The sequence below is a fragment of the Oncorhynchus tshawytscha genome, linkage group LG02 (genome assembly GCF_018296145.1).
Source record: "Oncorhynchus tshawytscha isolate Ot180627B linkage group LG02, Otsh_v2.0, whole genome shotgun sequence".
Taxonomy (NCBI): domain Eukaryota; kingdom Metazoa; phylum Chordata; class Actinopteri; order Salmoniformes; family Salmonidae; genus Oncorhynchus; species Oncorhynchus tshawytscha.
The window spans coordinates 13,902,192-13,926,998 of record NC_056430.1 but is presented as its reverse complement, the minus strand read 5'-3'; the positions used below and the strand labels follow the sequence as shown (position 1 = coordinate 13,926,998).

Genomic DNA, 24,807 nt, shown 5'->3' with positions numbered 1-24,807 from the left:
CTGTACTGACCTCGCCTTCTGGATGACAGCGGGGTGAACAGGCAGTGGCTCGGGTGGTTGATGTCCTTGATGATCTTTATGGCCTTCCTGTAGCATCGGGTGGTGTAGGTGTCCTGGAGGGCAGGTAGTTTGCCCCCGGTGATGCGTTGTGCAGACCTCACTACCCTCTGGAGAGCCTTACGGTTGAGGGCGGTGCAGTTGCCATACCAGGCGGTGATACAGCCCGCCAGGATGCTCTCGATTGTGCATCTGTAGAAGTTTGTGAGTGCTTTTGGTGACAAGCCGAATTTCTTCAGCCTCCTGAGGTTGAAGAGGCGCTGCTGCGCCTTCCTCACGATGCTGTCTGTGTGAGTGGACCAATTCAGTTTGTCTGTGATGTGTATGCCGAGGAACTTAAAACTTGCTACCCTCTCCACTACTGTTCCATCGATGTGGATGGGGGTGTTCCCTCTGCTGTTTCCTGAAGTCCACAATCATCTCCTTAGTTTTGTTGACGTTGAGTGTGAGGTTATTTTCCTGACACCACACTCCGAGGGCCCTCACCTCCTCCCTGTAGGCCGTCTCGTCGTTGTTGGTAATCAAGCCTACCACTGTTGTGTCGTCCGCAAACTTGATGATTGAGTTGGAGGCGTGCATGGCCACGCAGTCGTGGGTGAACAGGGAGTACAGGAGGGGGCTCAGAACGCACCCTTGTGGGGCCCCAGTGTTGAGGATCAGCGGGGAGGAGATGTTGTTGCCTACCCTCACCACCTGGGGGCGGCCCGTCAGGAAGTCCAGTACCCAGTTGCACAGGGCGGGGTCGAGACCCAGGGTCTCGAGCTTGATGACGAGCTTGGAGGGTACTATGGTGTTGAATGCCGAGCTGTAGTCGATGAACAGCATTCTCACATAGGTATTCCTCTTGTCCAGATGGGTTAGGGCAGTGTGCAGTGTGGTTGAGATTGCATCGTCTGTGGACCTATTTGGGCGGTAAGCAAATTGGAGTGGGTCAAGGGTGTCAGGTAGGGTGGAGGTGATATGGTCCTTGACTAGTCTCTCAAAGCACTTCATGATGACGGATGTGAGTGCTACGGGCGGTAGTCGTTTAGCTCAGTTACCTTAGCTTTCTTGGGAACAGGAACAATGGTGGCCCTCTTGAAGCATGTGGGAACAGCAGACTGGTATAGGGATTGGTTGAATATGTCCGTAAACACACCGGCCAGCTGGTCTGCGCATGCTCTGAGGGCGCGGCTGGGGATGCCGTCTGGGCCTGCAGCCTTGCGAGGGTTAACACGTTTAAATGTCTTACTCACTTCGGCTGCAGTGAAGGAGAGACCGCATGATTCCGTTGCAGGCCGTGGAGGAGGGAAGTGAAGAGTTTATTTCCAAAACGCTATATATACATTTTCAGAAATGTTGGTCAAATCTAATCAAATCAAAGTTATGTTGTCGCATACACAGATTGGCAGTTGTTAAAGTAGGTGCAGCGAAATTAGTAAATTGTTCAATTAGGAATTGGTAAATTAGCTTTTATTGTCTGAAGAAATTATGAAAGAGATCAGTGTGTTTTTTCCACTATCTGATCATGGCATGGAGTTGTTCAATGACAGATATGTTGTCACGTTCTGACCTTAGTTCCTTTGTTATGTCTTTGTTTTTGTTTGGTCAGGGCGTGAGTTGGGGTGGGTAGTCTATGTTCCTTTTTCTATGTTGCATTTATGTGTTTGTCCTGGTATGGTTCTCAATCAGAGGCAGGTGTCGTTCGTTGTCTCTGATTGAGAATCATACTTAGGTAGCCTGTTTTCCCACTATGATTTGTGGGTGATTATTTTCTGTTCGGTGTTTTTTCAATTTACTGTACAGAACTGTTCGTTTGTCGTATCTTTGTTCAGTGTTCAGTTATTTTATTAAAAACATGGACACTTACCACGCAGCGCATTGGTCCGATATTTCCTACTCCTCATCAGACGAGTAGGACGACGATCGTTACACATGTACTTGTTTAAAATATATCACCTGATGGTTTAATTTCAGAGAGACAAATAATTATGTTTTTTTTTTACTAAGTGCTATACAGTATACCTGCCTCACTCTTCGAAAAATAAGTAGTACTGCTAGGTTTTACACAGTCAAATGTAACAAATGACAACATTTTTTATTCAAGAACTGTACAAATGATACATTTCTGACGTCAATAAATACAAAATAAAACATAAAAATCGATACAGTAATACGAGATCTGTATGTAAAACTTTTAGATTGGACATTTGAATAATTTACCAGATGCTCTTATCCAGTGCGACTTACAGTAAGTGCATTCATCTAAGTGAGACAATCATATATCACAGTCAAATGTACAGTATACAAACATTCCATTCGAGCTAAACAATGGATATACAGTATAGTGTTTTGTAAAAAATACATTTTCATACACACAAAATCTATGAATAAAAAATCTATAATTTCTAATGAAAAAACACAAATGTGATACATTGGTAGACATAGCATTTTGGAAATCAACTCTTCAAGTTATGCTCATGTCAAGTCCTGTAAATGATGCAATGAAATACCTTCCTGATTCCTGCTCCACGAAACTAAACCCTGGTTTCTGTATTACATAGAAAAAGATAAGATCAGATGTGGGCAGTCTGAATGATCGTACCTGGGTAAGTTTATGGAAATTGTACACTGATACCAGGGTCTCTTGTGTTGACTTATGCAAGTCACAAGTCCCACTAAATGTTATTGTTTAGTGTTTAGTTGTGAAAATACTAGAAAACAGTTGTATTATTAAATATTCCAAATATATATACCTATGTGAGGATAATGTATGTGGAGGGAAATATTTTAATGTGTTTTAGACAATTCAAATAGAAGTCTATATTTGTCCTCTTAAGTATCTGACCCTTTTTTCAATTTTCGCCTAAAATGACTTACCCAAATGTAACTGCCTGTAGCTCAGAGAGGACTGTATCTCTGTCTAACTGCCTGTAGCTCAGAGAGGACTGTCTCTCTGTCTAACTGCCTGTAGCTCAGAGAGGACTGTCTCTCTGTCTAACTGCCTGTAGCTCAGAGAGGACTGTCTCTCTGTCTAACTGCCTGTAGCTCAGAGAGGACTGTATCTCTGTCTAACTGCCTGTAGCTCAGAGAGGACTGTCTCTCTGTCTAACTACCTGTAGCTCAGAGAGGACTGTCTCTCTGTCTAACTGCCTGTAGCTCAGAGAGGACTGTCTCTCTGTCTAACTGCCTGTAGCTCAGAGAGGACTGTCTCTCTGTCTAACTGCCTGTAGCTCAGAGAGGACTGTCTCTCTGTCTAACTGCCTGTAGCTCAGAGAGGACTGTCTCTCTGTCTAACTGCCTGTAGCTCAGAGAGGACTGTCGCTCTGTCTAACTACCTGTAGCTCAGAGAGGACTGTCTCTCTGTCTAACTGCCTGTAGCTCAGAGAGGACTGTCTCTCTGTCTAACTGCCTGTAGCTCAGAGAGGACTGTCTCTCTGTCTAACTGCCTGTAACTCAGAGAGGACTGTCTCTCTGTCTAACTGCCTGTAGCTCAGAGAGGACAGTCTCTCTGTCTAACTGCCTGTAGCTCAGAGAGGACTGTCTCTCTGTCTAACTGCCTGTAGCTCAGAGAGGACTGTCTCTCTGTCTAACTGCCTGTAGCTCAGAGAGGACTGTCTCTCTGTCTAACTGCCTGTAGCTCAGAGAGGACTGTCTCTCTGTCTAACTGCCTGTAGCTCAGAGAGGACTGTCTCTCTGTCTAACTGCCTGTAGCTCAGAGAGGACTGTCTCTCTGTCTAACTGCCTGTAGCTCAGAGAGGACTGTCTCTCTGTCTAACTGCCTGTAGCTCAGAGAGGACTGTGTCTCTGTCTAACTACCTGTAGCTCAGAGAGGACTGTCTCTCTGTCTAACTGCCTGTAGCTCAGAGAGGACTGTCTCTCTGTCTAACTGCCTGTAGCTCAGAGAGGACTGTCTCTCTGTCTAACTGCCTGTAGCTCAGAGAGGACTGTCTCTCTGTCTAACTGCCTGTAGCTCAGAGAGGACTGTCTCTCTGTCTAACTGCCTGTAGCTCAGAGAGGACTGTCTCTCTGTCTAACTGCCTGTAGCTCAGAGAGGACTGTCTCTCTGTCTAACTGCCTGTAGCTCAGTTAGATTTGGGTATGTCATTTTAGGCGAAAATGTTAAAAAGGGTCCGATCCTTAAGAGGACAAATATAGAAAAATATACAGTATAAGCAAGGATATGCATATTCTTGGTATCATTTGAAAGAAAACACTTTGAAATTTGTGGAAATGTGAAATTAATGTAGGAGAATATAACACATTAGATCTGTAATTAATACAAACAAAAAAACGGGCGTGTTCAATTATTTTATTTTTTCATCATCTTTGAAATGCAAGAGAAAGGCCATAATGTGGGAGTCTAGGCGAAATATAGATTCTGGCCACTAGATGGCAGCAATGTGTATGCAAACTTTCAGATTGATCCAGTGAAGCAAAGCAATAATGCCCAATATTTTTTTATAAAGTCTACCCAAATGTGCCAAATTGGTCAATTGATACATTTTCAAGTACATAACTATGCAGAACATACAAAAATGATATGGTAATACAACATTTAAGTTTACACACTCCCAGGAATGTCATACATGATGGATCATTAGCTTATACACTCACTTTCACACATCTAGATGGACGGACGGGGTGGGTGTGGAGCCATAGACAGCAGGGGTTCAAACTGTAGAAACCAGGTCCTTCATTTGAATATAAAAATTGATTTTATCAAACAAAACTATGCTACAATTTATCTATGGGACCCTCAGGTTGACAAATCAGAGCAAGATTACTGAATGTAAGTACATGATCTACCTTCAGAGGTGAATGTATCAAACCAGTTGCCATGATACAAGTGTTTTGTTGTTGGGTACTTTCCTCAAACAAAAGCCTGGTATGTTTCACTATAATAGCTACTGTAAATTAGACAGTGCAGTTAGATTAATAAGAATTTAAGCTTTCTGCTCCTATAAGACACATCTATGACCTGGAAAGTTTGCTGTTACGTACAACGTTATGATAGTCACATTAGCGCACGTTAGCAACAACTGTCCCGGTATAGTGACACCGATCCCATAGAGGTTACATTATTGTACAGTCCTGCGAAATACATGACACGGTCAAACCAGTTTACTTTGACTGTGATGCCATGGGGAAGACCCACAGCCCTTTTCCTGATCTAGAATTCTCCACTATCAAACTTTGTTACTGCAAGCTGCTCAATAATGAGACTGACATGTAGGTCCTCGTTAATAATTCAGAGTTGTTTAAGAGTTTAGTTTGTGATGACCAGTTGTCCATCAGCAATGAGGAAGCCCTTTATAATTATTCTCAATCAGGTGATCTAATCTTCACAAGGTTGAGCCCTAACAATACAATGACTCTGCTATACACTATCTATCTATAGACACATTAGGGACTTTTTGGTTTCACTTTGGTTCCTCTATGACATGGTTTAAGTTAGCTGCCATGGATTTGAGTGCGGCAGAAGCAGGTAATGACCTAAGAGATAAAGATTGATGACTGATTACAGAGTGGTGACTCTTCCTGCTAAGCTGTGATGCGCTGTCCTCCCAGGTCAACGAATGCACCATGTGAGAGGAAACATGAGTCCGACATTTGTCCTGCTTGAGGGCCATAAAAAAATGAAGCAGGACACCTGGAGTATCAACCTGGATCAAATGAAGTTGAATTTAAACACAAGATAAGGCTCCCAAACATAGACAGCTATCAAGCTGCTGAAGTGGTTCAGCAACAAATCTCTTAATTTAATCATAAATGTATCATATATAGTACAAAAATCTATTTGCCCCAATCAAGTTAACAAATTATTATCAGTGTGGTCTTACATTACAAAAAATAAAAGTACGATCATTTAACTTGTATGGTTGATATCGGATTAAGAAAATACCAGTGCCCTTTCTGCTGCGCCACCCAGAATGAATAGTGTTTGTGAATCATTCATCTGTCACTCTTTCTCCTTGGGAACAAATTATGTCTAAGTTTTTTGTTTACACCTCATTTACTCTAATTCTGGAGTGCATCATATGAAGGCCAACCTGTCACATTAGAGACCATACAATAATATACCACATTCAAGGTCCTTACTGAAATGACCATTCATCTTAAAGCAAACCAGCATAAAGGTGGTTATAATCCATTGGACAGTTGGTGTGTTTTGCACAAATGTTGCGTTGACTATAAATCTATGTGATCACATAGACATCACAATGATGAACTCTCTTATTGTGTAAAGTGTTGCCTAAGGGTTCAACTTAAGTAAGTCGAAGTGGATGCTGGTCGACTCTTCCTGGGACGGTGAATTGGATCACATAAGAGAACGCTCGTTGATCAGATAAACATATACTATGTGAAACAGATATGATGCGATGTCATGTAGAAAAAGGAATAATGTCAGCTCTACAAGTTGGTGTGTTTTGCACAAATATTTCTTTGACTATCAACCTATGTGATCACAAAGCCATCACAATGATAATGTCATGCCCTGATCTATTTCACCTGTCCTTGTGCTTGTCTCCACCCCCCTCCAGGTGTCGCCCATCTTCCCAATTATCCCCTGTGTATTTATACCTGTGTTCACTGTCTGAAACATTGTGTTTATCAAGTTTGCGGACGACACAACAGTGGTAGGCTTGATGACCAACAACGACGAGACGGCCTACAGGGAGGAGGTGAGGGCCCTCGGAGTGTGGTGTCAGGAAAATAACCTCACACTCAACGTCAACAAAACTAAGGAGATGATTGTGGACTTCAGGAAACAGCAGAGGGAACACCCCCCTATCCACATCGATGGAACAGTAGTGGAGAGGGTAGCAAGTTTTAAGTTCCTCGGCATACACATCACAGACAAACTGAATATGTCCACTCACACAGACAGCATCGTGAAGAAGGCGCAGCAGCTTCTCTTCAACCTCAGGAGGCTGAAGAAATTCGGCTTGTCACCAAAAGCACTCACAAACTTCTACAGATGCACAATCGAGAGCATCCTGGCGGGCTGTATCACCGCCTGGTACGGCAACTGCTCCGCCCACAACCGTAAGGCTCTCCAGAGGGTAGTGAGGTCTGCACAACGCATCACCGGGGGCAAACTACCTGCCCTCCAGGACACCTACACCACCCGATGTTACAGGAAGGCCATCAAGATCATCAAGGACATCAACCACCCGAGCCACTGCCTGTTCACCCCGCTATCATCCAGAAGGCGAGGTCAGTACAGGTGCATCAAAGCTGGGACCGAGAGACTGAAAAACAGCTTCTATCTCAAGGCCATCAGACTGTTAAACAGCCACCACTAACATTGAGTGGCTGCTGCCAACACACTGACACTGACACTGACTCAACTCCAGCCACTTTAATAATGGGAATTGATGGGAAATGTAAATATATCACTAGCCACTTTAAACAATGCTACCTTATATAATGTTACTTACCCTACATTATTCATCTCATATGCATACGTATATACTGTACTCTATATCATCGACTGCATCCTTATGTAATACATGTATCACTAGCCACTTTAACTATGCCACTTTGTTTACATACTCATCTCATATGTATATACTGTACTCGATACCATCTACTGTATCTTGCCTATGCTCCTCTGTACCATCACTCATTCATATATCCTTATGTACATATTCTTTATCCCCTTACACTGTGTATAAGACAGTAGTTTTGGAATTGTTAGTTAGATTACTTGTTGGTTATTACTGCATTGTCAGAACTAGAAGCACAAGCATTTCGCTACACTCGCATTAACATCTGCTAACCATGTGTATGTGACAAATAAAATTTGATTTGATTTGTTTGTTTGTTGCCAGTTCATCTTATTTGTTCTTGCTTACCAGCAGTTTTCCTAACAGCGCCTATTGTTTCCTAGCGTCTCTTTGCTAGTCCTCCCAGTTTTGACCTCAGCCTGCCCCTGAGTCTGCCTGCTGTCCTGTACCTTTGCCTTACCCTGGATTTTTTTACCCCTGCCTGCCTTGACATGTCTTAGCCTGCCCCTGTCTCTACAATAAACATTGTTACTTTGACAGTCTGCATCTGGGTCTGACCTTGATCGCTGAGAGATAAACTCTCTTATTGTGTTTCACAGAGTTTGGGGTGACATTCTTTGGCGTTGAAGCATCACTGGATAACTAGTTGATTTTAGTAAGTAGATAATACATAGTCTATTGTGGAATGTAAATATCATATTGATTTGATCAAATTCCACACCAAATTTTTAACACTGAGGATGTACCATTATTTTTTAGAAAGGTACAATAAATTAAATCCTCCCTAAATGCAATTCAATTATGAGAGAGCCCTTCATAATCCTCTCATAGTTTCATGATCTGACTGTTGGTCAAACATCAGGGATCAGTATAATGGCCTGTTGTAGAGGTGGTCCAAGGCACTGCATAGCTGTGCTAGTTGCGTCACTACAGATCTTGGTTCGTTACCAGGCTGTGTCACAACCGGCCGTGATCAGGAGTCCCATAGGGCGGTGCACAATTGTCCCAGCGTCGTCTGAGTTAGGGGAGGGTTTGGCTGGGGGGTAGGCTGGTTGGTTAACAGACTTGCCTCGTTAAATAAAAAAGTCCATCTCTAGGGAGATGGAAATTCACAGTAATGTGTCATCCACAAACATCAAGTTGTCTATAAAACAAACCTATTGGTTTTAGTGCATTACATAAAAGGAGACCAGCAAAACTGAAACTTCACTCATATGTAAATCATGATTTGTAGGGGAAACAAATGCTTGATTTGCAAACTTTTTTTTATTTTCCTCTCACAAACTTCTCTTTTTTTTTCTTTTTCCAGGAACAGTATATACATTGAAAATCAGAAGAGAGTGGTTGTCTGCAGCACACAGGGTGAATTGTGCAGCAGGTACTATTGAGAGGCTTTACACACCCTCCCCAGTGTTCACACAGAATGTTAATAAGGCATAGTGATTCAGCAGCCACACTCATTATGCAGGTCATGATCATGCCATTTAAACCGCAGTGATAAGAAGAGGAAAGATGGAATAGCATGTGTACATTGTTCAGTTTGTGTGCAAGCACTTTGTGAAAATGAATGAGGATGCTGCAGTTGGGAAGCTATAAAAAGCTTCATAAATAAATGTGATTGATTGAGGCTTGTATTTTTCCATTGTATGGTGTACAGTGTGTATAGTCTACTGATTGTTTATGTATTGTGATGGTGTCCTAAGTGCTATGGTGTTAACAGGAGATATAATTGTGCTCCTGGGTAAAAATGTTATTTTGGGCGACATTTGGTCAGAAATGTTGCAGATGGGAGGATAAAGTCCCTAGTGAGACACCATGGGAGAATGGAGAAACACATCGGTAGAATGATGATTTACTGGGAAATATGAGTTTATCTGTGGCTGTCTGAAGGTTGGAATTAATGAGTGTTGAAATAAATACATACATGCATGCACAGTATAGATATTTGAGCTCCTCCAACCAATCAGAGGTGAGGGTGGGGATGTGATTATTGTATGTTTTGCATTTAGTTATTTACGTGTTGTGTTATGGTTTCACTCTGTGAGTGGTTTGTGTGCTGGCCCTGGTGGTTTCGGTTTTGCTCACTTCCATGCCCGCCTGGGCGACAGGGGGGTCTTGGTGCTTCCTGCCCTTGGAAAAGACCTTTGGGTCGGGGGCAGGAGCTTTGCCCTGCTGGCCTCTCGGGGCGGGTGGGGGCGAACGCACCCACTGACCAGAGCACCCACTGATGGAAACAGTCATTCGTATTGTCTTTCTATAGTATTGTGTTGTATTGTATAGTATTGTATTGTACAGTATCGTAATGTGTTGAATTGTATTGTGTTGTATATTATTGTATTGTATTGTGTTGTATATTATTGTATTGTATTGTGTTGTATAGTATTGCATTTGTATTGTATAGTATTGTCTTGTATACTATAGTATTGTATTTGTATTGTATAGTATTGTCTTGTATTGTATTGTATTGTATTGTATAGCATAGTATTGTATTGTATTTGTATTGTATAGTATTGTCTTGTATAGTATTGTATTTGTATTGTATAGTATTGTCTTGTATTGTATTGTATTGTATTGTATAGCATAGTATTGTATTGTATTTGTATTGTATAGTATTGTCTTGTATAGTATTGTATTTGTATTGTATAGTATTGTCTTGTATTGTATTGTATTGTTGTTGTTATTGATTTACTATAAAATGCGATGTAGGCTATGTGTGCCATCCAATAGTGTAAATCCAGATAACCCTAATCCTAACCCCAGCCTAACCCTAAGCCTAGTGAGTAGCCTGCATTGCATTACATTACATGATGCACTGAGAATTCAACAGAATCCTTTTTTGTATGAGTTTAGTATTCTGCCAGCTTAATCTAAATTCTGGTCATATGACTACAGTGTGTGTGGCTGACGTTGACTGGAGCAAATAGATTAACAGGCTTTGAACACGACCAAAGCCAGCGGGTCATTAAAAATGAAAAATCGCAGCCATAACAGTAACAGTCAAAAATAATTTTCAGATCAAATGAACCCAAGTGTAAATGAATCAGAACCAGTGCATTAACGTGAACGCCGTCCCTTTTCGTATCTCTACTCCTCACATTCATCTCTGGTCACAATCATGAGCTGTGGTCGATTTCATGATTAATGCGATACACCTTTATGATGGAATAAGATTACACTTCAAATAATGTAGCCTTGAATATGAGGAGTGCAGTGTAGACTTTCAATGGACTCTAGAAGTGTATGCCACTGCAGCCTAATGGCTATGTGGCCATACAATATAACCATACAGTGGGGCAAAAAAGTATTTAGTCAGCTACCAATTGTGCAAGTTCTCCCACTTAAAAAGATGAGAGAGGCCTGTAATTTTCATCATAGGTACACTTCAACTATGGCAGACAAAATGAGGGAAAAAAATCCAGAAAATCACATTGTAGGATTTTTAATGAATTTATTTGCAAATTATGGTGGAAAATAAGTATTTGGTCACCTACAAACAAGCAAGATTTCTGGCTCTCACAGACCTGTAACTTCTTCTTTAAGAGGCTTCTCTGTCCTCCACTCATTACCTGTATTAATGGCACCTGTTTGAACTTGTTATCAGTATAAAAGACACCTGTCCACAACCTCAAACAGTCAAACTCCAAACTCCACTATGGCCAAGACCAAAGAGCTGTCAAAGGTCACCAGAAACAAAATTGTAGACCTGCACCAGGCTGGGAAGACTGAATCTGCAATAGGTAAGCAGCTTGGTTTGAAGAAATCAACTGTGGGAGCAATTATTAGGAAATGGAAGACATACAAGACCACTGATAATCTCCCTCGATCTAGGACTCCACGCAAGATCTCACCCCGTGGGGTCAAAATGATCACAAGAATGGTGAGAACCACCGGGGGGGGATCTAGTGAATGACCTGCAGAGTTCTGGGACCAAAGTAACAAAGCCTACCATCAGTAACACACTATGCCACCAGGGACTCAAATCCTGCAGTGCCAGACGTGTCCCCCTGCTTAAGCCAGTACATGTCCAGGCCTGTCTGAAGTTTGCTAGAGAGCATTTGGATGATCCAGAAGAAGATTGGGAGAATGTCATATGGTCAGATGAAACCAAAATGTAACTTTTTGGTAAAAACTCAACTCGTCGTGTTTGGAGGACAAAGAATGCTGAGTTGCATCCAAAGAACACCATACCTACTGTGAAGCATGGGGGTGGAAACATCATGCTTTGGGGCTGTTTTTCTGCAAAGGGACCAGGACGACTGATCCGTGTAAAGGAAAGAATGAATGGGGCCACGTATCGTGAGATTTTGAGTGAAAACCTCCTTCCATCAGCAAGGGCATTGAAGATGAAACGTGGGTCTTTCAGCATGACAATGATCCCAAACACACTGCCCGGGCAACGAAGGAGTGGCTTCGTAAGAAGCATTTCAAGGTCCTGGAGTGGCCTAGCCAGTCTCGAGATCTCAACCCCATAGAAAATCTTTGGAGGGAGTTGAAAGTCCATGTTGCCAAGCAACAGCCCCAAAACATCACTGCTCTAGAGGAGAACTGCATGGAGGAATGGGCCAAAATACCAGCAACATTGTGTGAAAACCTTGTGAAGACTTACAGAAAACGTTTGACCTCTGTCATTGCCAACAAAGGGTATATAACAAAGTATTGAGATAAACTTTTGTTATTGACCAAATACTTATTTTCCACCATAATTTGCAAATAAATTCATAAAAAAATCCTACAATGTGATTTTCTGGATTTTTTTTCTCATTTTGTCTGTCATAGTTGAAGTGTACCTATGATGAAAATTACAGGCCTCTCTCATCTTTTTATGTGGGAGAACTTGCACAATTGGTGGCTGACTAAATACTTTTTTGCCCCACTGTATACTGTAGCCTAGTTGTGTCTTGACCACTTCTCTTGAATCGTACAGTGTAGTCATAACACTTGTCAGCGAATGGCTCAGACACATCCTCTTTTTAGGAACTGTTCAAACTTCCATTTCAGAGAATATAGGTCACTTTAGGATGGTGTAAAGACTTAACGCCCATGGCTCCTAAAAGGAGCAAAGTCCGTCTCTCTCGGTTCAGGGCAAGTTTTTCCAGGTCAAAGGTCACACCAGTTGGGGCTGCTCTCAGTCATATCTGCCTGGAAGTCTCTCCTCCTCCTCCACTTCCTCTCCTTCTCATCCCCCTCCCCTCCTTCATCCTTTCCAAGGTTGCACAATAAAATCTAAATATAATAGACTTGGTAATACAACACTGCTTGGGAACATGCAGAATGACCCTGAGTCCAGGTTGGAACATGTAGCATCATGCCACCACAAAGACCTGCCCCAAAAAGAGCACACTCAATGATATATCATGTATTTTTGTGTTTCTCCAGACATAAAGGTTATGGTAATATATTATCAGCTGAACCGAAAGTCCAAATGCCCCACAAAGTAGTTCCTCACATTTCCCCTGCAATAATAAATGGTCTTATCAGTAGGCTACCGGTATGACTACAGAGGTCAAAAAATGGTGATGGCAGCCTTTATTGCTGCCTTTGCCAGTAATAAACGTTGATTTGACTGTGCCCAGTGTGTATGGTCAATCATAAAACAAGAGGGTGAGGATTCTGTTTTTGTTTCTAGTCGCATATGCCACCTGCATTATTATACAGGCCATATGAATGTTATTTTGTTGATGGGGAAGTGTTATTTTAATCAAATCAAATGTACTAGTAACATACACAATTTACAGCAGGTATAAAAGGTGCAGTGAAATGCTTATGCGTTAGCTCCCTCAACAATGCAGGACATAAATCCTTAATCAGTAATAACAAAGATGAAGTAAAAAAATAAAATAAGAAGTAGTGGAAGTAGCAGAAGAGGTAGTATGCATAGTAATAATGGACTGGATTTACATATTTAAAGTGGGTAGTAGAATCAATAGTATATATTAGAACAGCAGCATCGACTGTGTGTGTGTGTGTTTGTGTTTGCGTTTATGGGTGTTTGTGTTTCAGGTTAACTAAAACCAATACCGTAATTTCCCCTTATGGCACGAGCAGGACAACACCGAAACCGTAAACAAGCCCTAAAGTACTGTTGAGGAGAAATCATATGACGCATTGACTGTAGGCTTCTCCTTACCTGCTTCACTTTACCCCCGCGCGCTGCACGAAGGGTGATGATAGGCTGTCGGTAAAGGAGGAGGCGTAAACCAACGCGTCATTACATAACCTGAACCAGGTTTTTGTTGAAGAGGTCATTTTTGGGTAGGATATCTCACCTAGTCAACACATCGAAATCAACACATTTATCGGGAAGGGAACAGCAAGACAGTTAGTGAAAAAGTGAGTAGCCTACTGTATGATATCCTATTATATTTCATGTTGTCGACTGACGTATTCACATGGGAAATTGTAAGTTGAAGTGGTAATGGTAGGCTACTGTTAATGTTCAGGAAGAACTAAGATCAGCATTGGGTGAAATACCACGACCAGAAAGAACTGTTAGGCAATTTTTTGGGCACCCAAATGCTGTGTTTTAATCGTTCATAAAATGTAAACGAAAACTTTACTTTAGGCTATATTACAAGTGAAACCAAAACAACCAGAACAACATATCCAATACAATTGGGCAATTGTGACATATCATAATGTTGAAAGAAATACATCTTTACGGTCATTTAAAAAATGTATCTAATTTTGCATTATCTATTGTAGATTCCTATCATGGAGGTTGCAGAAAAGAAGATGCCCAAACAGGCCCAGCTGCTCTCTCTTGGCCGCAAGGACACCAGTCACCTCTTGGAAGTGTATGTGAAGCGCAGCATCAGTTTAAGTGACGGGACATGTGAGGACCAGAGGTCACCAACAAAGCCTCGGAAGTGGGTGACACTGTCAGAGAAACGCAGAAGAGTCCACCGGCATTCTATTGACTCCTTGGTCACCTTAGGGCCCAAACTTGACGATGGCGATGCCAGCAGCGCACCACCCGACGAGGGCTTTGTTATACCAAATGTGGCTCCTGTAGAAATCCCAGGGCCTGCTGATATTCCTGAGATTGATGCATCTACTGAACTGGAGAATAAGTCTAAAGAGGGAAAGAAGAGGAGCAAAAGGCCCTCTCTCTGGAAAAGTTTTCTGGGTTTCTTCTCGAAGAAGGGGAGTGACCAGAAAGATGAGCATGAGTCTGGTACAGAGACTGGTGGACAGTCGCAAGGAAACAAATCCATAAAAAAGCAATGGCGCTCCATGAGGAGACCTCTGAGAAAATTAAAGAGTGACAGCTTCAGAGGGTCTGTGAGGAGATCATCGGCTCAGAACAGGGCCAACACTACAGAAATAACTGGAGTTGAATGTAGGTTTGAGTGGGCATGGCACCCAAACATTTCACACAGTACTGTTTTTGTAGTTATGGTCCTTTTGTTCTAACAGGATTTTGTGGATAATCTTAGTTTAACTGTGTTTTGGGAAATTGGGCCCTAGTTGGTTGTCCTGTTATTAGAGAGTTAGTTGGTAGCCCTGTTATTAGTTGGTAGTCCAGTTGTTAGAGAGTTAGTTGGTAGTCCTGTTATTAGTTGGTAGTCCAGTTGTTAGAGAGTTAGTTGGTTGTGCTGTTATTAGTTGGTAGTCCAGTTGTTAGAGAGTTAGTTGGTAGTCCTGTTATTAGAGAGTTAGTTGGTAGTCCTGTTATTAGTTGGTAGTCCAGTTATTAGAGAGTTAGTTGGTTGTCCTGTTATTAGAGAGTTAGTTGGTAGCACTGTTATTAGTTGGTAGTCCAGTTGTTAGAGAGTTGGTAGTCCTGTTATTAGAGAGTTAGTTGGTAGTCATGTTATTAGAGAGTTAGTTGGTTGTCCTGTTATTAGAGAGTTAGTTGGTTGTCCTGTTATTAGAGAGTTAGTTGGTAGTCCTGTTATTAGAGAGTTAGTTGGTTGCCCTGTTATTAGAGAGTTAGTTGGTAGTCCTGTTATTAGAGAGTTAGTTGGTTGTCCTGTTATTAGAGAGTTAGTTGGTTGTCCTGTTATTAGTTGGTAGTCCAGTTGTTAGAGAGTTAGTTGGTAGTCCTGTTATTAGAGAGTTAGTTGGTAGCCCTGTTATTAGTTGGTAGTCCTGTTATTAGAGAGTTAGTTGGTAGTCCTGTTATTAGAGAGTTAGTTGGTAGCCCTGTTATTAGAGAGTTAGTTGGTAGTCCTGTTATTAGAGAGTTAGTTGGTAGTCCTGTTATTAGAGAGTTAGTTGGTAGTCCTGTTATTAGAGAGTTAGTATGTTGTCCTGTTATTAGAGAGTTAGTTGGTAGTCCAGTTGTTAGAGAGTTAGTTGGTTGTCCTGTTATTAGAGAGTTAGTTGGTAGTCCTGTTATTAGAGAGTTAGTTGGTAGCCCTGTTATTAGAGAGTTAGTTGGTAGTCCTGTTATTAGAGAGTTAGTTGGTAGTCCTGTTATTAGAGAGTTAGTTGGTAGTCCTGTTATTAGAGAGTTAGTTGGTTGTCCTGTTATTAGAGAGTTAGTTGGTAGTCCAGTTGTTAGAGAGTTAGTTGGTTGTCCTGTTATTAGAGAGTTAGTTGGTTGTCCTGTTATTAGAGAGTTCGTTGGTTGTCCTGTTATTAGAGAGTTAGTTGGTAGCCCTGTTATTAGAGAGTTATTGCATGAAAAAACACTATGTTACTTGTTACTCTCTACAGCGGTTGTGAGTGTGGTGCTTACAGACTCGTACTATGAGAAAGTGTCAGAAGAGCTGGAGAAGATTGTGTCTGAGGAGAAAGAGACAGACACAGCTTCTACAGATGGTAAGTAGCCTATCATCAAGCAATGTTCTCATGTGTATTGATGTCTTATCTAATCATAATAGAAATTGCACATTCAATAGCATCCTAAGCATTCTATATATAAAGCTATAAAGGTAGGTAGGCTACAGCACATCACACATCTGTTACAACTGTGTAGACTTCTATTGACCCTTTCTATGCATTTCTTACAGAGGACGTCATCAAAAGGATCATTGTTCTGATGAAGCAGCAAGGAGACGTCATTGATAACAAGGTTTGTGTTCATAAACTACCAAAAAAAAGAATGTATGTGAGAAACTTAATACAAAGTCTATCTTTGACACTCAATGCTTCTTTCACATCCAGGATAGCTTGCTATAGCCTGGGTACCAGTCTGTTTGTGCTAACATTCCACCCCTTGTACCCAGTATCCTATGCCAAACAGGTTTGGTAAATGGCACAAAGTACAAGGAGTGGAATGTTACCACAAAACTGGTCTGGATTTCAGCTTAAACTTGCTATTTCCTCATGGATAATAATATATTATTCTATGGTCACTCATGAAAGTATGTCCTGCTTTCTCCATAGCTGAAGGAGAACCCCAGCCTGAGCGCATTCTTCCAGAAGCTGTCCTACAGTACCTTCCAGCAGTTGGCTGATACGTACGTGGAGACAGAGACCCCTACGGGCCAGAGCCGCCAGACACCACACACTGTTGGGCCCGGGCCCGTCAACGCCCCGGAGCTGGTCAAGCTGGCCTTCACTCTGGACTTCACAGCCAGGGTGGCCTGTCTCTCCAGACAATCCACAGGACACATCATGGGCCTGGGCAACCGCTACTTAGAGGACCGCTTCACCCAGACACCAGAGGCAAGAGTCAATCCCTGTTTTCTCTTTTAATTCAAATGCATGTAATTATGTGTAAATCACAGGAGGCTGGTGGCACCTTATTTGGGGTGAATGGGCTCGCGGTAATGACTGGAGTGGAATGGTATCAAATGCATCAAACACATGGTTTCCAGGTGTTTGATGCCATTCCATTTGCTCCGTTCCAGACGTTATTATGAGCCCTCCTCCTCTCAGCAGCCTCATGTGGTATAAACTAAAATAGAAGGGATTGTCAGAAGGGATTGTGACACAGAAACACCCCCAACACGCAAGTTAAAAGCTGTTTTGTACCTTTTAACCACAGTGCTGTTAGCAGGTGAATCAAGGAAGATCACATATGTTTCTAATGGCATTTATGTTGCTTTGCAGGTTAATCCAGATCAGACGCTGCATAACCAGGATGGTCCTAATCGTTGATGCACCACCACATGCAAATGAGACCAACTAGTGCAGGGGAATGTAAACATACTCAGTACTGTAATAACACATAAAGTGTTCCTTGGGGCACAAATAAAACCCAGAGGCAGGTCACCTAGGGAACACCACTTATGGTAGTCCTTGTACCAGTAAATCTACACTAGGTCATCTAAATAACTACTATGTGTACAGGTTAGTAAGTAAAATATATCCACTTCTTACCACTTGTGCAGTCTGTATTTACTTATCTGAGTTAGTGATAGTAAGTACTATGTAGCCTACTGTAACTGCATGTACAGGTACATTGGTTATTTCCCTACAGCAGGGTATCTTAATCCTGGTTCTGTGAACTCAAAAGGGTGCACATTTTTGGTTTTGCCCTCGCAATACACACCTGATTCCACTAATCAAAGGTTTGATGATGAGTTGATTAGTGACATGATGTGTGTAGTGCTAGGGTAAAAACTCAAATGTGCACCCCTTTTGAGTCCTCAGAACCAGGACTAAGAAACACGCCCCTACAGTAACCCTAGAGTAATGCATTGTTTCTGGGGATTCTACTTATGACATGTGACAAAATAAGAAAACCAAGCTATTGATCCAAACTATTTATGTAGCAATATTTCCAGATGGTAGAAATATATTTTCTCTAATACTGTGGTCCTGTGTGGCTCAGTTGTTAGTGCATGATGCTTGTAACACCAAGTGTCAATTCCCACTGGAGACACCCATATGTGAAACGTAAACACGCATGACTGTAAGTCACTTTGGATAAAAGCGTCTGCTAAATGGTATATATTATTTCTGCAATATCAATGTTTTACAGATTTTTTAGAATGCACTTTACAAAACTTTATCTGGCTATGTAATAATGCAATGCAATGTCCTGCACTTTACACAGTGCACTTGTATTAGTGCAATTACATGAAAACCGCAGCATACTTCTGTTAACTTTTTTTATTAACTATTATTGTTATTGGCAGTGCAATCTTTAGTTTCATCATTGTTTACCTGTTTTGCTTTTCAGTCTAAGGATGAACTGATGATGAACAATATGACATTTATATAGATGTGTATGCTGGCATTCACACCATTTGTTACATGAATAAATTATGTTTTTGTTAAAAAGCACCACTTCTACTGATTGAAATGCATTATTTGATGGTACCTTGGTTGATACAGTATCAGTATTTGACTTTGGTTAGATAATGGCCAAACTGTCCTTCGATAGAGAGCTGAATTCTTGTAACTGCCAGAGCTTTGAGTAAGAAAGAGAAAGACACAGCCTTTTCATTTGTTAATTACTTTTATTTAAATGAACTAAGTACCACTCAACCTCAGCAAAACAGTTGGTCAAGGTGAAAAGGCTTAACATTGTCTCAATCCAAAGGTATTACTAGTCAGCTAACAAATTAATGGTGTTTATTAGGATCCTATCAAACACTGATAGTAACCAGATAGGAAAAAATGTCCTGCTTGCTATTTGCTGCCTTTCTTGTGCCCAAGGCTGTGAATTCCTACTGCCAGTGGGCGAATGGAGTTTTCCGTTCAAGATGATATTTTCATCTCTGCCGGGTAGCCCCCCACTCATAGGACTGCCACTCACTTGATGAACAATACCCACGATCAAATACCTGAACGTAATCTGATTAAACTAGTTGAGGTGTAATACATGTCCTGTGGACATTATTTACCTTTATTTAATCAGGGAGTCACCATTGAGACCAGTGTCTCTTTCAAGCGCTGCATATACAATTTCATAAAATACATATAATATAATATAAGTACTACTTTACCTGGAAGTCAGCTGATAAGGGACATGAGGGAATTATTTTGACTATGTGACGTGACTAAGAGGGACTCTACCCTAATCATCATTCCTTCCAGTCATTGTCAATCCTGGAGTGAGAATGGAAGAGCGTAGCAGAAAGAGAGCTTTTGTGCTTACTGCCTCATGCGGCACATGAGAGTCGACTTCACTAATCGGGTTCAACATACATTATACTTCAAAGTACAAACTAGTTGTGAATTGGATACAGGCAGACTTAGGTCTGCTATTCATTTGCTGAGAAAATCACATTCCCAACCATGTGACCTGATCAGGGAAAAACTCCTGACCCTAAAGTCAGCCAACATTAGTAGCCAGTATTGGCACACTCCACAGGAAGCCTGCGGAGGAGAGCTAACCCTTCCTCCACCCCATCCCCTCCCTGAGACATCCTCTCCTCCTCTTCCTCCACCCCCATGTAGGAGATGTGTGGGGAGGCCAGGGCCTCTTCCTTTATGCAGGGGCCATACTCCAGTGGCAGCAGCCTCTCGCTTTCGTGGAGTAGAGGCTGGTGGTTGGGCTGATTGGGCTGGTTGTCCATCGCTAGTTCCAGGTTGAAGAGGAGGGAGAAGCCCAGGGGGTCAAGGTGGCTCTCGGTTGGGGTGTTGGGGGTCTCGGTTGTGTAATGGGTGCTGGTGGTGGACAGCTGGAACCGCAGGACAGAGCGACGGCGCTGTTGTGGAGGAGAATCCTCTGCACTCTTAAACTGTGTATGTGTTTCTTTGGCAGATGCCAGAAAGCATAGGGGCCAGAATCTGATAAGATTGAAGGGCCACAACCTGACAGGATTGCAGGGCCACAACCTGATAGGATTGCAGGGCCACAACCTGATAGGATTGCAGGGCCACAACCTGGCAGGACCACCGTGCCAAAATCTGACAGGACCAGAGGGCCACAACCTAAAAGCATCGCAAAACAGAGTGTAAGAGAGAGCACTGGCTGCACTAGCCTGACAGAAAGTGTTATGGAAAAGTACTTGGTAGAAGAGAGATTAAAACAAACATGTCTAACAGACAGGAGCTACCCACCGGGCAATAGCAGATCAACATTCAATTTTGATTGATACATAATTGCCCACAGTTTAAAATGAACCACACGTAGCAACCCTGTAGTCAAGTTTGTTGATGTCAGGATTAACCTGATAAGAAATTCTATTGAAATATGATTCATCAACCACGTTGATTTCAGACAGTATGTTGAAATAACAAATGGTGACTCAACCATTTCTAACCTGATGGGGAGGCTCTTGCCAATAACAACATGGTGTTTGTGTGGCACATGATTTCCAGTAACTGGGATCGCTGACTTACAGCTGATATGATCTGACAGTCACGTCTCACCTGTGCATGAGGTTCTTCCTGGGGTGAGAGAGCTTTAGAAGGAATGGCACAGCCATTTCCACACCCGGCCACAGCCACTTCCCTGGGACTTGGCGGAGCCAACACAGAACCCTGGGGGATGTAAAGTCCATGTACACACAAGTTGAAGCAAAGAAAAACATACAGACACAAATGTACAAATGGTAATATGGTATGAACACAAGCATGACAGAACGAGCCATAGTTACAGTATGTAACCAAGGGGTAGACTGTACAGAATGTGGACTGTAAACACTATCAGTTCACAGCTAAGTTTACCCTTGGAAATCGCCAGAAATGTCTATGAATTGTCTATGGAAGTTTCCATAACTCTGCTTATTTTAATGGTGTTAGTCATCGTAACTATGCTATCATGTTTTGATTGATGGACATTTTATAGTCAGTGGGGTATCTTGACTTGTTTCCTTTGTTCTTTTGATAAATTCAATATGGTTGTTTGTATAGACGCTAGTATCGAGCATCACCTGTAGTTGACATGGAGAAAGATAGAGGCTGGCAGTATGTAGGGCAGCAGCAGGTAGGACAGCAGACGGGCTGGGAAGAATGAGTTGTTTACACCACATTTAGCCATGAGGTTGCACAGCAATGCTGAAACAGAAGACAAAACAAGCACAACCACAACTGTATCAAAAGGTTGGCTGGTTTCCATTAAAGTGCCGCAGATCAATGAATTACAAAGCTCTACTACACAAGCTTCCAACTTCCCTACTTTGTTGTTATAGTATAAAAAAACATTACATACCAAACCCGCTCACAGGGTTGGTTAACTCTTGAGGTTCCTCAGATCTCCCCCAAATTAGGTAAATCCTGAAGTACACTGCAATTAGACGCTCTGATGCTGCTTGAGCAATTTAAAATATTGATTTGAGTACTATTTGAGGAACGTGGTTGTTTTTCTTGATTGTTTGTTGAGCTATATTTTATTTTGTTTTTGTCCTATCTCATTTTGATTTGATTTTGTCTATGAATTGTATGTGCAGGGCTCCCTTGCGAAAGAGACCCTGGTCTCAGTGGTGAATCTCTGTCAAATAAAACATAACATATAATGATATTTTAACAATCTTGGCTGTCAAAGGTGAAGGAACCATAAAACAAAACTTGAACGTGAGAGATAAATGTTTTGTGTTTTACTATTGAGCAACGTTTATAATTGTCTCACCCATCTGGGCATGGCTTCACGGTTAATGGACAGCTGAAGTTGTGGCTAATTGCCCACTAACAACACAGCAGTGGCATGACATGGTGATGTGGTGTGGGTGGTGTCGTCATGCATACCTCTCTGGACCCACGGTGGCAGGCTGAGATATACAGCCTTCTCTAGAGAGCTCAGGTTCCACCTCAGGTCCTCCAGGCCATGGGAATACTCCTCAGGCAACTCAGGATCCAGCTCTGAGTCCGTCAATACGTCCCCTTCTTTCTCCTCTTCCGTCTCTTTCTCCTCCTCTAGTGTTACCTTCTCCTCTTCCTCCTCTTCTTTCAGGACAGGCTGCGAGTCGGTGTCACTCCCCAGAGAGGACTGGGAATGAACGTTTCTCATCCTTACTAGAGGGTGCTTCATATCTGCAACACATTATACTTTGGTTGAACTTTTGACTCTGGTCTAATTATACATTGTAATAACTACAGCTATCATCAGTCCACTATTAACCTCTTTACACAGAGCGATGAGGTCATTTGTCTTCAAGTCAAAGGGATCCCGTCCACAAAGATCTTATAGTGTACAGTGTACCGAAACATTTCAAAGCAAACAACTAGTTAAGAAAAAACAAAAAAACAATTCACACTTTCATTGTGTCATGCATGCAGTTAAAGGGTAACACTTGCCTCTGTTATTAGCATATTTCATTTTCCAGGGAGATAGATACAGGCACAAGGAGAGAAGTAGGAGCAGGGGAAAAGTGGTCGAGTTCCTCCCCCAACCAGCACAGTGTGGAGTGGACACTGGACAGGGATATTTGACCAGGCACTGTTTGGACTGCCAGACTATGCAATGTTGCAAGGTGAAACTATTTTTAGTGGACACCATGACTCGAAATTCCCTGGCAACAGTTTCATATTTATGTATTTATTTTTTAACCTTTGAGTAGATATTCTGGAAAAAAATGTATTTGTAAGTGGTATTGTCTGTAAAGATGCCATTTTCAACCACCTGAGAGAAAATGTGTACTATATTAAATATTGTAATCAATTTATCCACAAGATGTCACTGCTGTGTCATGAATTATTACACCCTGATGAAGACAGCTTGGCTGTCGAAACGTTGGTATTAAAATTTTTGCATCTGAGCTCCTAGTGTGCGGCTCTCTTTTATTTTCAAGTTTCTACTCCACTAGCCAGCACCTCGTCTTAATAGATGTGCGTTTCTTTTTCTTCTAGATGAATGGCAGTAGACCATTTTTCATCCCCCTTAGATATTGTTAAAGATGCCAAATACAGCAAAATATAAAACAGGTGGAATAAAGGAGTCGTCAGATGGGGACTTGATCTGCATGGAGCTGTATGCAGCACACCAAGCAGAGTTAGAGTAGTAGTTTCACAAGCAAACAGGTCAAGTACGGATCAGTGACATTTCAGTCCAAATACATACACTATATATACAAAAGTATGTGGACACTCCTTCAAATTACTGGATTCGGCTATTTCAGCCACACCAGTTGCCGACAGTTGTATAAAATCGAGCACACCGCCATGCAATCTCCATAAACAAACATTGGCAGTAGAATGCCCTTACTGAAGAGTTCAGTGACTTTCAAAGTGGCACAATCACAGGATGCCACCTTTCCAACTATTTTGTCAAATTTCTGCCCTGGTGAACTGTAAGTGCTGTTGTTGTGAAGTGGAAACGTCTAGAAGCTACAACGGCTCAGCCACGAAGTGACAGGCCACACAAGCTCACAGAATGTCACTGCCTCGTGCTGAATTGTGTAAAAATCATCTGTTCTCGGGTTGCAACACTCACTACCAAGTTCCAAACTACTTCTGGAAGCAACGTCAGCACAAGAACTGTTCGACGGGGGCTTCATGAAATGGGTTTTGATGGCCGAGCAGCCGCACACAAGCCTAAGAGCACCATGCTCAATGCCAAGTGTCGGCTGGAGTGGTGTAAAGCTCTCCGCCATTGGACTCTGGAGTGATGAATCACGCTTCACCATCTGGCAATCCAACAGACGAATCTGGGTTTGGCAGATGTCAGGAGAACGCTACCTACCCCTATGCATAGTACCAACTGTAAAGTTTGGTGGAGGAGGAATAATGGTCTGGGGCTGTTTTTCATGGTTCGGGCCACGCCCCTTAGTTCCAGTGAAGGGGAATCTTAATGCTACAGAATACAATGACATTCTAGACAATTCTGTGCTTCCAACTTTGTGGCAACAGTTTGGGGAAGGCACTTTCCTGTTTCAGCATGACAAGGCCTCCGTGCACAAAGCAAGGTCCATACAGAAATGGTTTGATGAGATGGAAGTGGAAGAACTTGACTGGCCTGCACAGAGCCCTGACATCAACCCCATCGAACACCTTTGGGATGAATTGGAATGCTGACTGCGAGCCAGGCATAATTGCCCAACATCAATTCTCGATCTCATTGGTGCTCTCGTGGCTGATTGGAAGCAAGTCCCCACAACAATATTCCAACATCTAGTGGAAAGCCTTCCTAGAAGAGTGGAGGCTGTTATAGCAAAGCGGGGATCAACTCCATATTAATGACCATGACATAAATATGTTTTGTGCATATGGAAAAGGCCTGGGATTCTTTATTTCAGCTTCTTGCATTTATATTTTTGTTCAGTGTATATTCATCCAAATACTTGACACCTTCAAACGGTGTTACATTTTTTACCTTTAACTAGACACATCAGTTAAGAACAAATTCTAATTTTCAATGACGGCCTAGGAACAGTGGGTTAACGACAGATTTTTACCTTGTCAGCTTTGATCTTGCAAATTCTGGTTACTAGTCCAACGCTCTAACCACTAGGCTACCTGCCACCCCCATATACAT

At 42.1% G+C, this 24,807-nt stretch overlaps 2 protein-coding genes across 2 annotated transcripts; one reads left to right on the top strand and one right to left on the bottom strand.

Annotated features, from left to right (window-relative positions):
* The first annotated feature begins 13,740 nt into the window (after positions 1 to 13,740).
* Positions 13,741 to 18,731, top strand: LOC112221278. The gene is made up of 6 exons (XM_024383454.2): positions 13,741 to 13,880; positions 14,253 to 14,889; positions 16,212 to 16,316; positions 16,508 to 16,569; positions 16,884 to 17,165; positions 17,553 to 18,731. Exons 2-6 carry the CDS (start codon positions 14,262 to 14,264, stop codon positions 17,598 to 17,600), a joined length of 1,125 nt encoding a protein of 374 aa, XP_024239222.1. The 5' UTR covers positions 13,741 to 13,880; positions 14,253 to 14,261; the 3' UTR covers positions 17,601 to 18,731.
* Positions 18,732 to 18,893: 162 nt separating this feature from the next.
* LOC112221289 lies at positions 18,894 to 23,467 on the bottom strand. Its single transcript, XM_024383464.2, has 5 exons — positions 22,632 to 23,467; positions 22,083 to 22,367; positions 21,272 to 21,395; positions 20,769 to 20,879; positions 18,894 to 20,327 (listed from the first exon to the last, which is right to left on the bottom strand). The coding sequence occupies exons 1-5, from the start codon at positions 22,831 to 22,833 to the stop codon at positions 19,736 to 19,738; spliced, it is 1,314 nt and encodes a 437-aa protein (XP_024239232.1). The 5' UTR covers positions 22,834 to 23,467; the 3' UTR covers positions 18,894 to 19,735.
* Positions 23,468 to 24,807: the final 1,340 nt, after the last annotated feature.

Coding starts and splice junctions, on each gene's coding strand:
- LOC112221278 (XM_024383454.2), top strand. CDS start 14,262: ATGGAGGTTGCAGAAAAGAAGATGCCCAAACAGGCCCAGCTGCTCTCT. Junction 14,890..16,211: donor AGAAATAACTGGAGTTGAAT/GTAGGTTTGAGT, acceptor TACTCTCTACAG/CGGTTGTGAGTGTGGTGCTT. Junction 17,166..17,552: donor GCTTCACCCAGACACCAGAG/GCAAGAGTCAAT, acceptor GTTGCTTTGCAG/GTTAATCCAGATCAGACGCT.
- LOC112221289 (XM_024383464.2), bottom strand. CDS start 22,833: ATGGTGTCCACTAAAAATAGTTTCACCTTGCAACATTGCATAGTCTGG. Junction 22,368..22,631: donor GAAATATGCTAATAACAGAG/GCAAGTGTTACC, acceptor AATGTGTTGCAG/ATATGAAGCACCCTCTAGTA. Junction 20,880..21,271: donor TTTCTCCATGTCAACTACAG/GTGATGCTCGAT, acceptor TACATCCCCCAG/GGTTCTGTGTTGGCTCCGCC.